This window comes from Thunnus maccoyii, chromosome 15, assembly GCF_910596095.1.
Source record: "Thunnus maccoyii chromosome 15, fThuMac1.1, whole genome shotgun sequence".
In the NCBI taxonomy this organism is placed as follows: Eukaryota; Metazoa; Chordata; class Actinopteri; order Scombriformes; family Scombridae; genus Thunnus; species Thunnus maccoyii.
Genome location: NC_056547.1, coordinates 19,153,675 through 19,175,297, shown reverse-complemented (window position 1 = coordinate 19,175,297; position 21,623 = coordinate 19,153,675). Strand labels below are relative to the sequence as shown.

The window sequence follows — 21,623 nt, the reverse complement described above, 5'->3', positions numbered from 1 at the left end:
AAGTCTTTACCGCCTTCCAGAGGATGGAAAACTATGTCAGGAATGGTCATGTTTGGAGACAATCTTTCCTCCGTTATCGGCAAGTGCTTGTGTGTGTGTTTCGCAAATTTTACAGCTGACTGTCTGCTTAATGACTCGGTTTGCCGCAGGATTTCCAACTTTTTATCTTCAATCTTTGGATGAAGTTTTAAAACAAAAGTCCTTGCAAACCTTGTTTCTTTCTGTTACTCAGCTAAATGAATGTTATATATCTGTGCTAGCCAGACCACCAGTTATGCTTGAAAAAATTACTTTCACTTTGTGAGGAAATTTAGGCACAATTTTACCATTCTGTAACATCCTTTTGAAATCTCAACTGCGCCACAGCAGTTTCTTCTCCTTCCTCTTTATATTGTCCAACGTCTCCAGCTGCAGCCATTACTCCAGGCAATTTGCATTATTCATTAGGTCATATTCCAATTGGCTGGGGGTGAAGGTGGGGGCCATGTCTCCAGCCAATCGGAGTAGGTGCTCATTAATAATGCTGATTTTATGTAAATAGCTTGGGAGTCTGGGCTGTCAGAGAGAAATCTAAACAAATTTTGGTGAATAAACATCACAGATATGTTTAAATCAACTGAGTATTTACACAAATGTGTCAAAAAGGCCATAATACCAGATCTTTAAGCTTCATTAACCATGACTTTGATCCTATTGATTATTTCTAATTATCAAACATTAATGTTTTGCTGTTAGATTTTAAGGAGAGTAATTATTTGGGCATAAAAGTCTTGTAATAGCAACATGTCTGGTAGTAATTTGCACTTTTGCTGTTGAGTGTAATTGCAAAATGGATCCTTTTATCTTCAAGGCTTCTTTGCCAAAGCAGCACCTTGAAGTATTTTGTACATTTTCTCTCCTCATTTATGTCTATCTGTTGCCTCGTCATTTTCCACTGAAGGTTAACAAATACATTATTCATGAAGAACAGATACAAATTCCTTCCCCAGCAGTATCCCCAGTAGACAAACAAACAGTGCAGCTACACAACATGTATTTTAAATGAGAACTATGATTTTCACTTTATAACAAACTGAGAGAATCTCTGCAGTTGGTATCACTGCTGAAAAACAGTAAAAAAACAACAACAACAAAAAAACCCCACATCATACCTGAGAGCTGTGGAATGGAAGTTGAATGGATGCAGCTTAATAGTAGTGATGGAAGAAATATTCAGATCTGGTACTTCAGTAAAAGCATTCAACAATGTAAAAGTACTCCATTACGAGTCCTGCATTCAAGATTTCTTTAAAGTAGAAGTACAGAAGTATTACCTGAATATATTCAAAATGTCAAAAGCAAAAGTACTCATCATGCAGCAGAATGGCCTCTGTAAGTGTAATATTATTATATATTCTATTATATGCTTTTTATTACATATGATTTAACATGTGAGCAATAGTTTAATGTTGTTGCTGGTAGAAGTGGAGCCAGTTTTAACCACTGTAGTACATACAGTGGTTAAACTGGTTAAAACTATTGGGTTGTTTAATCTATAACAATGATCACATGTTTTGTATGTTAAATCTTCATCTTTAATGTAACTATTATCTGTAGCTGTCAGATACATTTATTGGAGTAAAAAGTACAATATTTCCTTCTGTACTACAAAAATGAGCACAAAATGTAATGCTGAAATGCTTTAACCCTGACAGAAAATCGCATTTCTTTTTATCCCAAGATGAAATATGATCTCAAAAAGGATGTTGGCCTTTGATTTGTCAAACTCACTCAGCATTATATATAAGTTTGGATCTCACAGCAGAACAAAAATGATACTAAAAACTGTGAACATGCAGTAATCACATGCGTTTCACTTATGTTTAAGACAAATAACAAAAAACAGATTAGCACGTCATTCTGCGCAATAAGGTAATAGAGATTTCGTTCACTCAAAAATTTACAGATTGTTACCACAGTGACATTCAAAATAGTGAAGTGGTTACAATAGAAACAAGGGGGTTCAGACTAGACAATGCAGTCATGCGTACCAACACATGTTGCTCACTATCACCTCAAAAATTTCAGTTCTATGTTGAATTTCCATGGAGGAGACTCTTTGACTAAATCGTTACAAACAAATAGATACTCCTACACAGACACACATAGAAAAACAGGAACATACAGAAGAAAGGTTCCTCAAGAGCTATTTTTAGACTTTCATGCTGTCACAAAATGAAATGTATCTGTCTGTGACTACAGTTTCAATAATAGCAGTTGCCAAATTTAAATCTCCATGACCTCATTTGTGCGGTTTTGAAAGAAGTTGCTGTTTAATCTAAAACCCGTTTGTCTGAAGAGAATTTGAAAACAAAAACATTTCAGTGAGTGTGTGTATTGTACTGTCTGTGTGTTAATGCTTGCACGTAGGTGTGGGGAGGTGATAATAATCTGAGGGGAAAATTCAGTTCACTAAATGCCAAATTTTTACTAAGTACAAGAGGGGAATTCAATTTGCTGAATCATGGTGATTTGAAGAGAAAAATAATTTACAATTGTGTGATTGTTAGACTCCCACACACAGTAAATGGCACAAATGTTTCAGAATATTTCACTGCTCACAATGTCAGATTCACCCACTTTGTGCACTTGTGCTGGCTGGTTTAGGTCTGTGCATGGGAATCCCCAGCAGGGTCCCGTCTCACCTTTGACCCCTACTTTGTCCTCCCATCAACTTATCCAGTTGTGCCAAAGAATGTGCGGCTGAAAGGCGAGTGTGGGAGACACTTCAGAGCGAAAACCGGTGAGAGGAGTTGACTTTGAATGGGGATTTGGAGAGAAAGAAAGGCAGGCAGGTGTTAAAGTGGGAGTGGTGGTTCAAAAGTGGACATGAACTAGGTTGGTGTGTATGTGTGTGTGAGTGTGATTGGAGAATGATGAAACCAGACCAGCGTGAGGGAAAGCCCAGCCGACTGCTAACACAAACACACCAAGTGGGAGAGAAAGAGAAAAAAGAAGGGGGAGGACCTGGAGGTTAAAAAGGTGGGGGAGGATTGATAGAAAGAGGAGTGTTTTGTGTCAGCTTTACAACGACGACAGATGTCATTAAGATGCTGATGTTGACCAGTATTGATAGGGCCGAGGTAGTGTTTACACCAGAGTCCATTATCAAGCTTGCTTGGAGGAGAACAGATCCATATTTTGTCCAACCCTCCCTGCCTTGGCCTGGGTGACATCTATGAGTGGAAGGCCTTGGAATCTGGATTTCAGAGATGTTTCACACACTCAGAAAACAGTATGGTGTGTGTTTGCATCATTAACATAATTGAGAGTGACTGCTAAGAGGACACGAACAGAGGAGGTGTTGGCACTCCCCCTTCAAAAATCCTTGTTTGACAAATTATGTGAATGAATGAGAGGAGAGGCGTAGCTGGCTTGGTTCCAGCGCTCCTGAATGACAGATGGGGTCAAACAGAGTAGATAAGGGACTTGTGTGAGTGTGTGTGCAGGGTGAGCTTACTGCTGTGAATTGGTTGCAACTGCTGGAGTCTTCACAGTCACTGTTTAGGCTACGTGCCAAGAAAAACATGTCTGCTTTATCTGGTAGACCTCTGCCAGAGACAAGCATCCAATCATGCCAAAGATGGTAGACTATTGTGTCGTTTGTCCCTGAGCGGCTCTGTTTTCCCCCAAGCTTAAAATGTTGAGTTGTTTAGAAAGTCTTTGGCTCCTGCTCAGCAGAGCAGCCGGCGGAGCGAGGTTACTCCATGTCATTGGAATCTGTGCACAATGGACCTAAACCCTCCTCCTCCTTTAGCACCAGCTTGTGAACCCCTCTGCAAGAGCTCTGGTTTTACTGACCCCCCTCCCTCTACCCTTGCACCCCCATCATCCATCCACAATTTCAGTCCCCCCCAACACACACAGGAGCCCTCAGTGTTGTTAAATGACTCCCTGGAGAAGCAATATAAACATCAGTGTTCAATTCAAGGCCATACTTCAGCTGGAATGCACCCCACCGCAACTGCTTGTAGTAAGCACTTTACGTCTGTCTTCCTCTCTCTCCTTATTTGTCTCTCTTCCCTCCCTCTCTCTCTCTCTCTCTCTGATAAAACCGAGGACAGCGTCGTTGCCATGGCACCGCCTGAGTCAGTACAGCGGTTAAAACACGGTCACTCTCCTGGTTTTAGTGTGGGATGTTCAGTCAGCATGTTGGTGCGCACCGGCTGAACGCAGCACTGGCAGCTACTGGTGTGTTCGCTGTAACTCCGTTCAGCTCTGTCCCGGGATGAGACTTCAGCTGTGAGAGGAGGTCCGTCGTAGGAAGCAGACCCGGACACGTCGCACACCTGCGGCTGGATGGAAATAGATGGAGGGACTTGCGCCGCAGCCGAGCTGTCGCCGCACTCGACCGATTACTTCACCTCCTCTCCTGGTCGACGGGGGAGCGCGCTTGTAAGCTGATTTGACCGGGGGATGTGAATACCTCTCCGGGATTAGAAGGTTATTGGGTGAACGACAATGCCCCGCGGCTCGGTCCGGCACTCCCGGCTATTGTTAGTGCGGCGGCGGACGCACGGTGCCCGGTCTCCCCCGGTTCCACGTCATCTCCAGTAGCTGCACAGCCTGCTCCTCTGCCTCCTCGCTCCGGTCGCACTCCCGGTGTGGATAGGATAATATGACTTCCTGGCTCCGCACATACGGCAGCGTCCCTCTGTGTCTCCTGCTCGGCTTCTTAGGGGTCTGCGCAGAAGCTTCCCGACCGGGTGAGTGGAGGTTCATTAGGACCAATTACATCATATCCTAGCAATTAGCCTACATCTTGTATCATGTCAAACCATCACTGCGCAACATCAGCTCCCATCCCGCATCAGAGGCATCTGTGCTCTGCAGGGGGTCGACTGGTTTCCCAAGATCTTCTTGAAAAAAGATTTATGTCTAAGGACGCATATTTAAGAGCATTTTAGCACTCAGTATCTACAAAGCTGTCATTATCACATGTTAGAGGAGGACAATTTAGATTTTAAAGCAGTCAGACTTATAAATTCTCACTTAAATGAGTGAAAGAGATGCTTATTTTTAAAGGGGAACCTGTAAAGCCTCCATCTTGGCCCTGGGGCCCCAGTCTGAGTGTCTGTTGAACAGCCTAGACTGCATCAACTTCTACTTCAGCCTTTATTGATCAGTTATAATTAGAAGTTAAATGTTTCACCTATTCAGAGCTTTGCCAGAGGCCAGGAGCGCTAATTGGGTCAGAGCGGCTTGTTAGTGGGCTGTTAGTGATGCTCAGACCTGCAGCCTTTCTCTGTCCTACATTTCTCTATCTCAGCTCACTGCAATGGCTGTGGAAAATTGGATTTCAGCAGATAAATCATCTCAATGAATCATTAATCCCACTACAGTAAGCCTGAGGTCCGTTTTGCGCCTTTTGTCACCTCGTAAAATCTTCAGTCTTCATTCTTGCTGTATTTTTCTACTAAGGCTGTATAAAAGTATCTTGCAAGAGTGATTTGGCCCTTCACTCCATTAACAAGTTCATGCACATGTAGTATTAACTGACTGATTCATGATTAGATGTCCTCTGTGTGGGGGTTGGTGTGTATGTCTGTGGAAATGATCTATTGCACCATTTCAATGACTGAAGCACCTGTTCCCACACTCCCAGTCATTTTCCCACAACACGGCCGGCTGATTCGTAGTGAATAACTCCATATGAGATCCTAAGTGGTGCTTCGATCATCAAAAGTATGCATGAGATCTCTACATATCCACAGGGGCTCGACTGCATGGCTAATGAGTGCTGACACACACATTCTTTCATATGCTAATTGAATTTACAGATTCTTTTGCCTCTTCTCTTCTCGACAGGTGACAGCGCATGTTGGTCTCCCAGTATCACTTCTTGTGCCGAGTGTCTCAGACGTGGACCGCAGTGTGCCTGGTGCTTCAAGGAGGTAGGAGTGTGTACAAAAATGTGTATTTAACAGAGAGAGAGAGAGAAGCTTAAACAAAAAAAAAAAAAGGGGGAACGTGGCAGATATTCAGCAGCATTCCTCAGATGACACACACCAAGGCTTTGATGCCATCCACAGATGTGAATATAATGCATATGTTTAAGCTTGGTGGCCTGCCCTATGACCTGTGTGTGTGGCTGTTTGTGTGTGAATCTTTCCATGCGTGCGTTCTCATGCAGCAGCAGAGGCAGAGCCACTTTCTATCCATGTGTTTAGTCTAGACACATCACTGCAATTCTGCGGATCCGCCTGCGTCTGTATCTGTCTTTGCTTTTTTTGGTGTCAGTCTGTCTCGTAAAGAGTCTTTCCAGAATCACTGAACAGATTTGAGAAGCTGTAAAGCCTCCAAACACAGCAGCCTGAACAACACAATAACTCCCACACGCACAAAACTCCACCAGACTGTCAACATGTGTGTTTAAAGACTTCAGGTGGTTTCCCACCCTGTGAACCCTAACCTTATCTGACATCATTAAGTAGGGCCGGGTTCACCGGTGTGTGAAAGCATTCAAACACTCCTAACCACCTACACACACACGCACACACACACACACACACAAGCACACACACACACACACACACACACACAAACTCAGAGTCATGCTTGGAGAAGCACCTCAAACTAAGCAGGTACAGCACACACGCATGTTAACGCACAGTCATTGACATTCGGTGCCAGCCAAAGGAAAGAAAGGAAAGTCCCGGGAAGTCACTCTGAAACTTTTTGATATTCAGAGTTGTTAGAGGACAAATTATAGCCACAGGGAGAGAGCCATAAATAAACCAAATTCAGTCTAACTTTCAGGTTCAGGCACTGGTCACATATTCAGTTTCAGCTTTTATTGTAGACTGTTTGCTTTGCTTTCATGCAATTGCTGTTTTTAAAAGTAATTAAGGGTATTCATTCCCCATCTGTACAATCCTGCTGGTCTTGTCGCACTATTTACAGAAAAATGACTCATACCATCATCTTATGAATGAGCATGTTGTAAATATTCACATTTTATGGTCTAGTGTTATGTTTCTGTATTTGTGTTTCTCACAGACTAAACGATCAAAGGTCACTAATCCACTGCAAAGCTGCAAGTCATGACACTGTTGTATTGTCAGGGCAGCTATGGTTGTTAGTGGAGAGGTTAGCTATATAACATATCAAGAGTCATTCAGTGAAGTGTTGATTAAATTATATCCTGAATAAGAAAAAGCCCATCGAACCATGTAATCTCTTCTCTATCCATTAAAATTCCTACTTAAGATTTAACCAGTGACGCAATGATCGCATGACTAAACAAAAACACACATTTGTTCCTGATATTTCAAACTAATAAATAACTTAAAAAGCACATAATAAAACAGCAGTGGTTCTCATGTCGGTGTAACCATGTAAGAAATCAATACAAACATCATAAACATGTCAGAAATGAATAATGAAACCAACGCGACTGATTGTGAAACTGGTTTCGATTTGAAATGACTTTCTTGTATCAAATAAACCAAAGCGCTTTAAGCAAAAAGGCTTATCACACCGAGACTAAAGATCAAAAGCCATGGGTAAATTAACACATGCGATAAATACTGTACTCTGGAAATCTACTGCAGACAGTGATTCAAGTAGAAAATAATGATTAGACAAATAGGAAACCTGTGGGGTCACATGAGACAGTGTGGCTTTCAACTTGACCCTGTTGTTTGTGTCACTTCTCATTCCTGACAAATCCGATTACTGTGATAATATCAGTGTAGCTGGATTATCTTTACAACTGTCTAGCAGGTTTTCTCTTTTGTCTTTTTTCATTCTCTATGTGCTGTTTTCTATATTTTATATAATTTTATTACTGTAGAATTAATAACTGAAATAATCAAAATATATTAATAAAAGAAGACTACCTGATCTTGACTTTGTGTGACCTCTAGAACTTTCTGGATGGAGCGGGCCCTAGCCACCGCTGCGACCTACCGGTGAACTTGCTCAGAAGAGGCTGCGGACAAGAGTTCATGGAGCAGCCGGAGATCAAAGTGGAGGTCAACGCCAGCACCAGCAGCACACAAGTGTCCCCACAAGACATCAGCATCACCCTCAGACCCGGTACAGATGCCTCTGGATTTGAACATGTTTGTGTCTCGAGTAGGACTTGAAGTCAAGTATAAAATGGTGGATCTCTGGTTTGCTTGAAGTTTTCTGAAGTAAGGTTTAGAGTTATCTGCTGTTATTTTATTATATGTTTGTGTGTGTGTATGTGCCTCCAGGTTCAGAGGCCAGCTTCATAGTGGCTGTGAAGCAGCTGGAGCGTTATCCTGTGGATCTGTACTACCTGGTGGATGTATCGGCATCTATGCAGGAAAACCTTGATCATGTAGGTGTTCATAAATTCAACTCTACCTTTGATCTATCACCACCGTTCAGTGAGTCAGTGCGGAAGCATTATGCTCTCTTTTCTTAAGAAGAGAGGAATTTGGAATTATCACAACGTTTTTTTACTCAAATTCTCACATTGATTTGATCACGGTCCGAAAAAATCTAGACCTAAGAACACAGATAACAGTTTGGTATTAAATCATTCAGGCTTATTATATGGCTACTGTCTTTACATTTGACATCTGATAAACAAGCAACAAACTTACTCATAATTGGCTTTCCCATCCTGTGTCCACCTGCTTCTGCTTGCTGTCTACGGTCCAGCTGAAGACGGTGGGCGTAGCTCTGTCTCTTCGTATGACGGAACACTCCTCAGACCTTTGGCTGGGTTTCGGCTCGTTTGTGGACAAACCTGTCTCCCCTTACATCAATGTCCATCCCTCCAAGATCAACAACCCCTGCAGGTAAGGCACATCATTTGTCAGCTGGATTATTGAACTAGCCTGATAAAGCAATGTTAATCCGCCTTAAGTAGCTCATTTTGTGAATTTTCTTGCAATCAGCATCATACATTTATAACACCATCAGAGTTTGCCTTGCTATATTCCTCAAATAACATAAATGCTGTGGTAATTTGAGTGATTATTTGAACAAGACTAAGAGTTTACAGCCATGCTTGCAGCTCTGTGAGGCTGTATGTCTAGCATATATAATGTTTATCATATTCACTGTCTTAGTTGCCTGCTGGCATTTACTATTTAGCAGTAAATACAAAATACAGCTGAAGCAGATGGGAATGTCATTACAATGACATTCTAGCTATAGCTCTGCAGGTATTTGGTCATGAACTAAAGTATTGGACAAAGTAAAGTTTTCAGCTGATGTTGATGCTAGAGGAAAAGTCAGAGGATTGCCAAGGTTAATACAATTCATCCTGAGGGGAACATGAATGTCTGCACCAAATTTAATTGCAATCCTTCCAATGGTTGTTTAGACATTTCATTCAAAACCATAAATATCAACCTTATGGTAGTGCTAGAGGAAAAGTCAAGGGATCATCAAAGTCTTTAGGATACATCTTCTGGGGATTATGAATGTTGACAAAATATTGTGCAAATTCATTGAATAATTGAGACAGACAGAAAAAGAGCCACGCCACCAGCTTGACTAAAAAGATCCAAGCCAGCTGTTCTCATTAATTGTTCCCAATTTTGGTGTGACTAAGCCAAAGACTCATCAGTTGTTGGGGGCAACATTGTTATGATGATGAGCTGTGCTGGGAGACCGACAAAACAAGCTTTTGACATTTGTTTGTTCTGGTTGTTGATTTGGAGCTCTGCATTCCTGAATGTTGCAATTAAAAATCTTTTTGGACTCGTCTCCGCCTCTCACCAGTGATTACGAAATCCGCTGTCGGCCAGCCCACGGCTTCCACCACGTCTTAAGTATGACAGGGAATATGAGTGAGTTCACACGTGTGATCAAACGCCAGCGCATCTCCGGAAACATGGACACGCCTGAGGGAGGACTGGATGCTATGCTGCAAGCTGCTGTCTGCCAGGTGTGTGGGTGTTTGTTAAGAAGAGAGAAGGGGTTATAAAAATATTTTGAGATTGATTTTCAGGGCATGCACACTTTCTCTTAATGTAAGGGGTTCTCAATTATGTCCTTCTTGAATAGTTCAGAAAAAATGAGATAAACCCTAATATGGTGATAAGTCTGCATGGCAGTGAAAGAGGAATTTGGTGGCACTGTGACTCAGCATTGGATAGTACAACTGGAATGCCACTAAGTAATGACAGCACTAATAGGGAATGACAGCTACACATATAAACACACACATACACACACACACACACACACACTCACATAGAGTCATAGTCATTTATACTATGGCTGCAGGAGAGGTGTGAGTCAGACCATGCTGGGGGTCCTGAGTAAGCAGGCTGTAGGGGAACACCGTGGTGGTCATAAGTCTAGAAATAGACTCTCCATTATGTCAGACCTATATTTATAAGCTCACTGGGTTTCCTTAAATACACACATGTGCCCAGAGATCCACACAGAGCCTTTTTGCTCACACTGTCTATGACGAATCACAGACATAAAGACGGAGACTCTCTGACTACTGCTTTTCCATGGGAACTAATATAGTTCAGATGAGGAAAATGTTTTGAATTTGCAGTATCTTAACATGTGTAAACATTTAAGATATAAAGTATGCACATATTTTCCACAGCACTCATTGTGTGTGTCTTGGTGACAAGTGATATGAGGTAATAGTAATGATGTCATTCGTAAAACTCTTCTCCAAAAACAGAACGTATCAATTTGCAAAATATTTTGTGGCTTTAAATAATTGCTGCGGAAAATGATGCTTTCTCCTCTGGATATGGAGGGATGTGAGAGATTCAGTCTCATTCATTTATTGTTTGATAGTTTTAGATATGGATGCGCCGATCTGACTTTGTCAGTCCCGATACCGATACCTGGGCTTTGGGTGCCGTCCGATACTGAGTGCCGGTTTGATACCAGCATTTACTTAAAAGCTGTATGCCTCACTGTGTGGGAGAGACTGGGATCATTCTTTTATGTGTAAGGCAAAATCAGGCTTAACTTAAACGTTGCTTTCCTAACCGATCCGATCCAGCTGTTTGAGTCAGTATTGGACCGATATCCAATATCAGTAACAGTATCAGTGCATCTCTAGTTTTAGATTCTTTGTATTTATTTTATTTTCTTAGACTGTTCTTATGTTGTCTTTAAGGAGGTACTCTAAGCTGTTTCTGTTTGCACTCTTTAATGATTCTTTTTGACAATAATTGAATTTGGCATAATTTAACAGTTGCATTTTTATTCAATTTTGCTCTTATGACATATTTTGTGTTCCTGCTTTTATCCCCCATCTTGGACAGGACCTCTTGAAAAAGAGGATTTTAATCATAACATTAGTCCCCTGGTTAAATAATGGTTAAATAAATGAACAAAATAAGTTAAATACTAGAGCAGTTTTTGCCAATTTTGTCAGTTATGTCTGATAAGGTGTAGTTTGTCTAGTCCTGTATATTTGTGATGGTTGTTTGGTTTCCTTCAAATCAAAGCGAGGTTTTTCTTAAAATTACCATTAAACATAATTTAACCATATTTGGATGACATTTTAATTCCTCTCTGTCAGAGAGCGGTGGGTTGGCGGCCAGAATCCAAACGTCTGCTGCTCCTGATGACTGACCAGCCTTCCCACCTTGCCTTGGACAGCCGGCTGGCAGGGATTGTCACGCCACATGATGGCCTGTGTCACCTGGAGAACAACATCTACACGGGGAGCACCAGGATGGTGAGAGGACAAGATGCTGAGCAGTCAGGCTCACAGGAGCTACCCTGAGGATTTATTACACAGCGTGACAAATCAACTAATTAAAGCCCACGTGGTCACATGCCTACATGGACTGTGTACACTATTGTTGCTGTCTTGTGAAAAGCATGTTTCTCTAAAAAACTGTTAATTTACTGTGTCTCTTTCTCAGGACCATCCCAGTGTGGGCCAGTTGTCTGACAAGTTGCTGGAAAACAATATTTACTCCATCTTTGCTGTGGAGAAGCAACAGTACCAGTGGTATGAGGTAATCTCTCCTACATGAGTGTATAAAACAACACATGCCTCCGTTGTTATACATAGTTTTCCCAGGAAGTGCAACTTCGTTTTAGCCAGAAACGTTCAACATAACATCAGTAAACACCTACCACGTGTCACGAGTCCTTAGCAACACAGTGAATCCCTGCTAGCTTCAGTAGGAACAGCTCCAGAGCTGAACTGAACTCTCGCGTCTCTCCTTCAGGAACAAATATGTTTCTATTTAAGTGGTATTGATATGTCAGGTTTCTGACGCTAGTGTACTTTTAACAAAATCAAAAGTATTTCTTTGACCTCATCTACCTTTCCTTCTCTAGGAGTTAGTGCGCCTGCTGCCTGGCTCCTACCTGGGAAAGATAGGTTTCTTCCAGGCCCCAAACCTTATAGAGCTGGTGGTGGATGCATACAAGGTACAGAGCAATCAACCACTCTCTGCAACTGCAGAGAATCACTTCTCTCTCATTTTTAAATTTCCTGTCCTGTCCTCCCTCTGTGTATTATTCATCCTTTAGACCACAAACAAAGAACAGGGATATGTGAAAGGTTGGGCAGAAGAGTGCAGCAGCACAGCATGAGCTGCATCCATGAGCCCACGCAGTCCCAGTTCAAAAGAGTTGAAGCATTAGTCCGCTTATCTGATGAGGGAACATGAAACTTTTATTTGGGCCTTGTGTTTTGTAAAATATGCAAACTCACTAATAGCACAATCCTGTTCGCAGACGAGGCGTGGGAATAAGTGATACTGAGTGTCTGAAAGCACATACTACTTATAAGTACGCAGGAAATTTAGGTTTGGATGCTCAGAGTGCAGAAAAATGCCAAAGATATTTGTAAAGAAAACTTAAAATTGCATGAAATTAAGTTTGTTTTTGGTTGCTGAAGGCCTAATGAAACAGAAAAACACAGATGAGAACAGGAGGTTAAGGAGGGTTAAGGCCCTCTGTGTGTGTGTGTGTACGTGTGTGTTTGAGTGAGTGACTAGGGGTTTGTTCAGTTGGCAGCAGTCTAGGCTATAATCTTGCCTCAGGCACAGCGCTCCATTGTTTGCTACGAGAATCTGCCGAATCCACAGTTCCGGGTGCACAGCCACGCATACATACACACACACACATACACACACACACACAAGCAGCAGAGCCCGAACAGAAGCTGGCATTATAATAGCTATCAGATCCCCACGGAAACCATGTGTCCTAATCATGGACGAATACAAAGATGCTATTTTTGGCCCCACCTCCTTTTTCCCATAAGCCCCCTTGTATTTCAGAATGAAAGGACGACAATGAGGGCTTTCTCAGGACATGTGACAACTTTAATTAATCACAGTTCTCCCTTTCTGTCACCCGTTCTCCCTCTTGCGTCATTAATTTTCAATCTCACAAATTATGGTCATTAAAATTTAAAATGGCCACTGTTCTTTCTACTGTCTTTTATCTTTTCCTACATTCCCCTTAAACATAATACTTTAAAGAATTTCTCAATGTCAGGTAGTAAACTTAATGTTTCTTTTCATTTCTTTTCACCATCTCTGCGCCCAGAGGTTGTTGTCAGAGGTGGCGGTGTCAGTGTCAGTCGAAGACAAGGCAGTCAGCAGGTACTGGGTGTCTGTGTCTCCCATCTGTCCTGATGGGTCCACTGTTAAGGACCAGAGCTGCACGGGGGTTCAACCTGACCAGACGGTAAACACACCTTCAGTACATGAAAGTATTAGAACACACACACATGACTAATACAGTTAAACAGCTAAATGTCAGTCATATTTATTTACAGATCTTTGAATTAAGCTGCCAGAGATGTCACAGGACATTTGTTGGTTGTATTGGATTACTTTGACACATGCAAACACGCTGACAAACACATCACTGAGAGCTTTACGTGACAGAAAAGATTTGGTAAATAATCCGACTTGAGCGGATTAGGGGCTGTATTTAACAGGAAAACATTTCCATGTGATTCCGTGAACTTTTCATCCTAAAATCCTTCTGTTGCCTAATATGAGAGGCCTTTATACAAACAAATAGGACATGTGTTTTTGGAAATCTATTGTACTCGCAGTCTGTTTCATGTAGCCACTAAAAGAAAAGGCATACTTGAAGATTTTAGTGCTGCAGAGAGTTCTTTGTACTACACAGGTTTTTCTGACTTACTTATAATGATTACACAGAAGGCTGAGTGTCACAGAAATGTTCAATTATAACAACCAAAGGGATCTTTTGGTACTTAAAAGAACATTTCCTTTCTGTTTTCTCCCTTAACTACCTGTGAGACCCCTCTCCTCTTTAACCTTTTGGGGCTCTTAACTTTGTCTACCAAGATGCTTAATCACTGCTCTATAGTTACTCTATTGTACAAAGAGACTGAAGCTCAGCCCTTTAATCCATGGGTGGATTAAAGTGAGTTACGGAAAGTACCCACAGTTACCAGAATGGTGATAAAAATCAAATGAAATGCTTGACTGTACGCATATTTCTACACCAAAAACATGAAACTTGGAAAGGAAATTACATTAAACTTAGAAAGTTGTCAAGAACACAGTTCCTGGTTACACACGATTTAAGTCCTATCAGAGATTTCTATAATTATGCAATGAGAGGAAGCTCATTATATGTTTTTCCTTTTAGATTTAAGAGATTAAAGAAATGGTTGCTAAACTGCTTCTTTTTTTAACCTATCTTGACCCACCTGCAGATTTGTCAGCCTTCATCCTTTCTAACAGGAACCACAACTAAGCTTTTACATATGTTTTTTACCCACATTTTAATGTACTGTATGTCAGGACTGAGTGATTGCAGTGTTGTATTTGCATTTTATTACTGTTAAATACATGAATCTACATATCTACCTTCTCAAAAACCACTAAAACATCACTCAGTTACTGTTAATTTATTTGTCTTTTCATGCAGGTTTACTTCAACATCACCATCGGCCTGCGCTCTTGTCCGGATGATGGTGAAGATGAAGATATAACAGTGATGGTTCGCCCTGTGGGTTACAACGAATCTACCACTGTTAGGGTTCGCTCTAAATGTGGCTGCAGTTGTGGACCAACAGGACATTGCCGTGACAGCAACGAATCACCATGCAGCGGGACTGTAGACAGCACCAAGTGGGAGCAGAGGCCAGATCAGGGACTTCTTAAAGACTCAAGCAGAGATTCAAACTGGAATTGCAGAGCTGATGGGTCTGACGTGGACTGTAGTGGTCGGGGAGTATGTGAATGCGGGAGGTGTGTGTGTGAGCAGAGCAGGCTCGGGACAGTATACGGGAAATACTGCGAGATAGATGACTTTTCCTGCCCTTACGAAGGCGGACTGCTGTGTGGAGGTAAGGGGGAGAATAACAGGGACGCACTTAAAATAAAAAAAAAACACTTTTCATCACATAAATTCAGTTCATAGAGACATAACAGGGGATTAAAATGGTAATAATATGAGCACCTTTGATGCACAAACATAATATTTTGTCCTGTCTCTGTCTGTCCCTCTCAGGACGGGGTGTGTGTGTGTCAGGTGAGTGCGTGTGCGAGGACGGCTGGACAGGTGATAGCTGCGGTTGTACCGACTCCACAGCAACCTGCCAGTCGTCCGACGGCCTGCTGTGCAGTGGGCGGGGCAAGTGCGTGTGTGGCAAGTGTGTGTGTGATGACCACCAATACTCTGGAAACTTCTGTGAGAGATGTCCTGCTTGCCAAACCACCTGCCAATCATACTGGTACTTTTTCATTTCCTTCTACAACAAAGCATGATGGAAACTTTTAATACTGAAATCTTTATACAGTTATATATATTTTGTTCCGTCTCTCTCTCTCTCAGGAAGTGCGTGGGCTGCCACCTGTCTCATGGTCTCACGCAAAAAGAGGCGGGACACTGCAACAATACTTGCGCCTCATTGGTGGGCTACACGGATGATGTATCAGGTACAGCTGGTTTAGCCAATAGAATCTGCTCTGAGCACAATTTCACACCTGGGCTTTGCTCCACGTGTGGTTTTGTTGTTCTGAGAGAAGTTGATAATATATAGGAACTAGGATGTGGTTTTTATGTTTAATCGAAAGCATGGGCACCATTTGAGCTTCCTCTTCGTCAAAAAGATGCAGCTTGTCTTTTTATTATTAGACAAGAACTTAAAGCTGCATGAATTGATCTTTTTGGCCAACTGGGAGCAGTATTCATTTGAGGTCATGGTTGTGTCCATTTGGCTTTTGTTATTCAAGTTACATATATAATCTGGCTCTTTATCTGCTTAATGCCCCACTATGTTCACCAGATAGTTGCTAACTGTGTCTGTCTGGTGTTTAAAGTGAAAAATTAAGAGCCAAAAAACACAGCACTGGGTGTAAACTTTCACATATTTGGACTGAACATCATTTCACTTCGGCTTTCTCTCTTTTTAGGTCAAACAGGGGAGATGTGGATTCAGTGTATGTACATCAGTAATGACAGCTGTCGCTATCGGTTTCAAACGAGCTCAGAGTCTGGACAGAACCAGCTTCACATTAGCACAAGACCAGGTATAATGTCAATAAACACACACACACACACACACACACATACACATACACACACGCTCGCCTTCATTCCAGGTCACTTCCGTTGCTACCATTGCTGGACTACTATACCCTGGTGTATTTGAGTCAGCAAGCCTGCTGTCAGTGGTACAGCTGTATTTTACATTTCCCCTCAGTTCCCAGTTCCCCAATCCCTTTCTTGATTTTCGCAGCCACGCACAAATGCACACACACACACACACACACACACACACACACACACACACACACACACACACACACACACACGTACATGCACACATACACAACTTGAAACACACTAGTTCACACAAGCCCTGGGTTACACACACACACACATTATTACACATCCAAATGCTACAGTTCATCCCCGCCTTCCCAATTTTTGGAACAGCACAGCTCATTGTGTGTCGACCCCCCCCGCAATCACCCCTCACCCCTTCATCCCCCCACCCCTCCACCCAACGGGACACTCTCTTCCTGCGTACACCCACTCCTCCCGGGTGCAGCAGGAGCCAGGTCTCCATGGTAACCCTGTTACAAAATGTCAGAGCAATCTTTGGGCTCTTTGTGTTGAGCGATGAGCCCGTCGAGCCCGTTGAGCCCGTCATCCACACATGCTCCCCAGCAGATACACAGCTAGCTAACTATTCAGTATAGCACCACTGGCACCGCTGCCCCTGACTGAGCTCTGTGTGTGTGTGTGTGTGTACGTACTCTTCAATGGTGGAAAGAAATTAATTACATTTACTCAAGTACTGTACCACTACATCTATCTGACAACTACAGTTATAACTTTTTAGATTAAGATTTTACTGTAAGACATGTAAGCTTTAAAAATGAAATGTTTTTGTATAGTGTAAACTACCTAAATGTATATAATGCAGTTAAAATACTACTTATGCATGGATGCATCAGTATTATTAACAAACTAATATATAATAGTATATCATTCACAGCAACCCACAAACTTTGATAGTTACAATTTGATTATAATATTTGTGAACTTTAATTAATGTTGGATTTATTAGTATGTAAAACAATTTTCTATTGGTACATCGATCTTTGTGAGGACACGGTTGAGTTTTAGACCTAGAGTGAGGACATTTTTGGAAATTGAGGACAGCTTGGCCAGTCCTCACTTCTTTAAAGGGCTATTTGAGGATTAAAACCTGGTTTTAAGATTAGAGTTTGAATTAGATTTAGAGTAAGGGCTGGGGTTTGGCATGTAGTTGTGATGGTTATGGATGAATAAGGGGGCTAAGGAAAGGTGGTCCTCACAAGTATAAAAGTATAAATGTGCGTGTGTTGGTCTTTTGTGTGGATATGGTCACGAGGTATCTCTGCACCTCCATGTCTTTTTTGATTACATATTTTCATGTGTATTTAAGTGTGCATGTGTATATGTGTCAGTGTTTGTTTAAACTCCCTATGACTCACTTTCCTAAACTTTTTTCCCATCACAGTATCCCAGCTCTCCACAGTGAAACCCGCGTGTTTGTGTTTATGTGTGTGTCCACAGAGTGTGCAAGCAACAGCCGGCTGGTAGGAACTTTCCTGAGTGTGTGTGCGCTGACAGTGCTGTGTGGGCTGGTGGTGGTGGCCGTGTCCAGATTGCTGCTACAGAAGAGAGGCTGGTCACCAGGGGACGCTGCTGAGCATGGAGACTATCACTGCACTGGCAAGGTTTGCTCACAAAGGTCCATACAAGGCTGAATGTGGTTATCATCAGCACTGCAGGGCTTTAATTTAGCGGAGCTGAGGCGTCCTCGGAGCCCTCAGAAGCATTAAGGCACCCCGTAATTCTTTTATTTTTGTTCATGCACGCTGTCTGCTAGAACCAGGAGTGAGAAATTTGAGTCTGCCGTCAGAAGTACAGCTGTATTTTACATTTCCTCCCAACTCCCAGCTCGCCATCTACACAGTCCAGATTTGTGACCTTACAGTGATGTACAGCACCACTGAGAAGAAAGAAAAGATGGAGGTTTTTACAAGGGGTAGGGGAGTTTCTGGGGTTATGTGTGCCTAAACTGGTTTAGACTGCCAGTTTGGATTAGAGCCATTTATGGTTCATGACACCACTGTACATCATTTCAATGACATATTACAAAGTCATGCATCTGTTTGGGTAAAACTTAAATTCTTGCTAATTTTGCAAATAAAAAATGATACTCTCAGGGGAGTTTTGCTAGTGTTGTAAAGCTGTACATACTTCCTCAATCATTACATAAGGTGACAAATGGTTTCCTTCCACTTAAGTCGAATTTTTATTGAATCCACTCAAAATGAGCAAATATTAAAGGGGCACTGCACTGATTTTACATGTCAATGTCAATTTAGTAGTCAGGAGTTCTACACAGCCTGTGAAAACACTGAAATGTCATCTCTGGCTCTGGAGGAGCTTTCCTAAGTCTTAGAAAATTACTCAAGTGCCATCACTTGAGTGATCTTGGCTTGAACTACATATTTTTAACGGAAGATTTTATGGACATAGTCCTCATTTTGTCACAGCACAGTATTTTTAGCCTTCACATGACCAATGTTAGGCACCACTGCATCAATTTTGACCTCTTGTGATTCCCCCGCCTTTAAAAAAATGCAACACTAAATCAAGCATCATGTTTTGGTTTAAATCTGTCTGTGTAGATCCATGGATGCATGCGTGTGTATGTGTTTGGGTGTGACTAACTGCATATTTCTGTTACCCTTCAGGACCTGTCATACATTCCTACAACCAATGAGAAGACAGTCACCTACAGGAGGGACCACCCGCCCGACCGACCTGTGGAGATGCACATCCAAGTTCCCAAGATGCCCCTCGGTGACCCCTGGCAGTGCTAGGCAGAGTCAAAGGTCAAGGTGAAGATCAGAAGGAAGTCAGTAGAGACATTCAGTAGAGAAGAGTTGGACTTATGGCTTCTCTCTTGCTCTCTCTCTTAACCTTCATATAACTCCAACCAGTTCTACATGGACACTCTGATGGTAGTAAACTAACCTATGAAACCTCTGTGGAATCACACTTGTAAAATGAACTGAAATACTTTTCATAGTGTGTGACTAACGTGGCCAGTATCCCGGAAATCGAGATGAGACAAAGAGCACAAGTCCCCCACTTCTTCTTCCTCTGTAGCAGCAGGGAGGCTACTTCTTCTACAGGGTAAAGGGTTCCTCGCTTTTTAGCCATGTAGCAATTACTGCTCTAACTTATGAGTGTGTGTGTGTGTGTGTGTGTGTGTGTGTGTGTGCGTGTGTGCACGCATGTGTGTATGTGTGTGGTGCAGGTACATGCATTGATGCTCTATCTAGTCTCTCTATTTATGATTTTGTAGTTAAAACACTACATGTTTTAGGTTTACGTGATTGTGTGGCTCCCCAACACTCCAAATGTAATATCTCTCTGTCTTAGTCTGCCCCCGTGTGGTCAGCTTGAGGTACGACATTTTTTTTCCTCCAATTATACTGTCTACACATTCCTGACCTCAGCTGTATTGCCTTGGGATTTAACTCGTGAGGCACACCAATGACTCAATATGGCTTTTTATTTTACATTTTTACTTTGAGTAGATTTTTCAGTGATTGGTGGTGTACGTTGTTCTAGTGTTTTGAACTGTTTCATTGTATTTTTGCATTGTCTTTTTGTTAACGGATCAACTGCAATAGCAAATTAGTGTTATTTTATGGCATTTTTTTCTATCATGATAGGGGAGAATGTAGTTTTATGTGATTTTCAGTTGTTAATAATCTGTTAGACTTGCACTAGAACAATTGTTTTGCATTATACTACTGAAAACTGAGGAGGCTCGTCATGTCAGGACAGAACTGGATAGTGGGTTTGGAAGAACTCTTGTGCTATAAATTGGGCATTAGAAGGCATTAAAAGTGAATAAGTGCGTTTGAAGCTAATGTAACAAATCCACTGGAATTACAATGGAAGTATTTTAAATAACAATATACTGACAATTACTGGTAACAATATCATCAAAAGCCTGAGCATGTGACCTCTACATCAGAGACAGAACTGTGTCTGCATGAATCTATTTAATGATGATCATCTGTTGCTACATCCAGCTGCACTGGACTGACAACTTTACACTTTGATAACAACGCCTGGGCAAAGGTACAACTCAGCTCTAAAGGTACAGAGATCAGAGGTGGAATTACACTCCTAACACCCCTCATGCACTAGATCCTCTGGATCCAGAGTGCCAATTGCATGGCATCTTGTGAGAATTTCGCTTGCCCAATCCCGTTCCTCTTTTTGATTATTATTTAACGCAATGTTTACAGCAATAGCTGCTCTATTTTACTGTAAGTCAGGAACACTAATTATTATTTATTGTGATGTTATTATATTTTCTTTGTATTTGATATATTAATTGTGCTATTTTATGGCAAGGCTACTTGAGTTACAGGTGGAAGTACTGTTTGTGTTTATGAAGAGCAGTTTGTCTCTAACCCTGAGAATAATTCAGCAATAAGGTATTAATCATCTCATCTAACCGGGCACTGAGTTCGGAATAACAACAGCACTTTTTTTTGTAGTTTTGCTGTCAATCAATGTGACTAGATGTGTAGCATGACTGTTTTCATCACAATAAAAATGTGCAAGATTTCTATCATTTCTGTTGAGAGCTTCTGCTTTTCTATACCATTGGACTTAAAGTTGAATTAAGACTTTTAAGGAAAATGTGGCCTAATTCATGTTAGTATAAGGAGACATGAAAATCCCAACGAATATTATTATTAAGACAGTAGCAAATGAAGCAAGACCAGTGTCTTATTTGCAAAATGCCCTGATTTTTAATGAATGTCACTGTGTTCAGCTCAGTTGAAAGTACATTTTTGTGTTGTGTTCATATGTGCAGTGCCACAAAATGTACGAAAGTTCAAAGTTGTACCAACTTTTGGATTCAAGAGCAGGATCCAAACCACATGTGGTGCAACAAACACAGGTGACTGTGTAATCTGAACACTAGGTGGAGATGCACACAAAGGTAACTGGGAGGAAGGTTACTGCAAAGTGATTGATAAAAGGAGGAAGTTTTGACTTGTTATACCCACAACTCAACTGAAATATTACTTAAAGTCGTAATTTATTTCATTTAATGGCGTTTAACA

At 41.6% G+C, this 21,623-nt stretch overlaps 1 protein-coding gene across 2 annotated transcripts; it reads left to right on the top strand.

Moving 5' to 3' along the window:
• Nucleotides 1-3,899: 3,899 nt before the first annotated feature.
• itgb8 (integrin, beta 8) lies at nucleotides 3,900-21,124 on the top strand. 2 transcript variants are annotated; one of them, XM_042435631.1, is made up of 16 exons: nucleotides 3,900-4,745; nucleotides 5,848-5,933; nucleotides 7,908-8,079; nucleotides 8,241-8,347; nucleotides 8,674-8,813; nucleotides 9,745-9,910; nucleotides 11,525-11,683; nucleotides 11,874-11,969; nucleotides 12,298-12,390; nucleotides 13,519-13,659; nucleotides 14,884-15,304; nucleotides 15,469-15,691; nucleotides 15,793-15,896; nucleotides 16,374-16,490; nucleotides 18,028-18,191; nucleotides 19,218-21,124. In XM_042435631.1, exons 1-16 carry the CDS (start codon nucleotides 4,658-4,660, stop codon nucleotides 19,344-19,346), a joined length of 2,406 nt encoding a protein of 801 aa, XP_042291565.1. In that variant the 5' UTR covers nucleotides 3,900-4,657; the 3' UTR covers nucleotides 19,347-21,124. The 2 variants fall into 2 exon arrangements, with proteins under 2 accessions (XP_042291565.1, XP_042291566.1); XM_042435632.1 differs by lacking the exons at nucleotides 3,900-4,745; nucleotides 5,848-5,933 and having other exon boundaries at nucleotides 8,054-8,145.
• The last annotated feature ends 499 nt before the right edge of the window (nucleotides 21,125-21,623 follow it).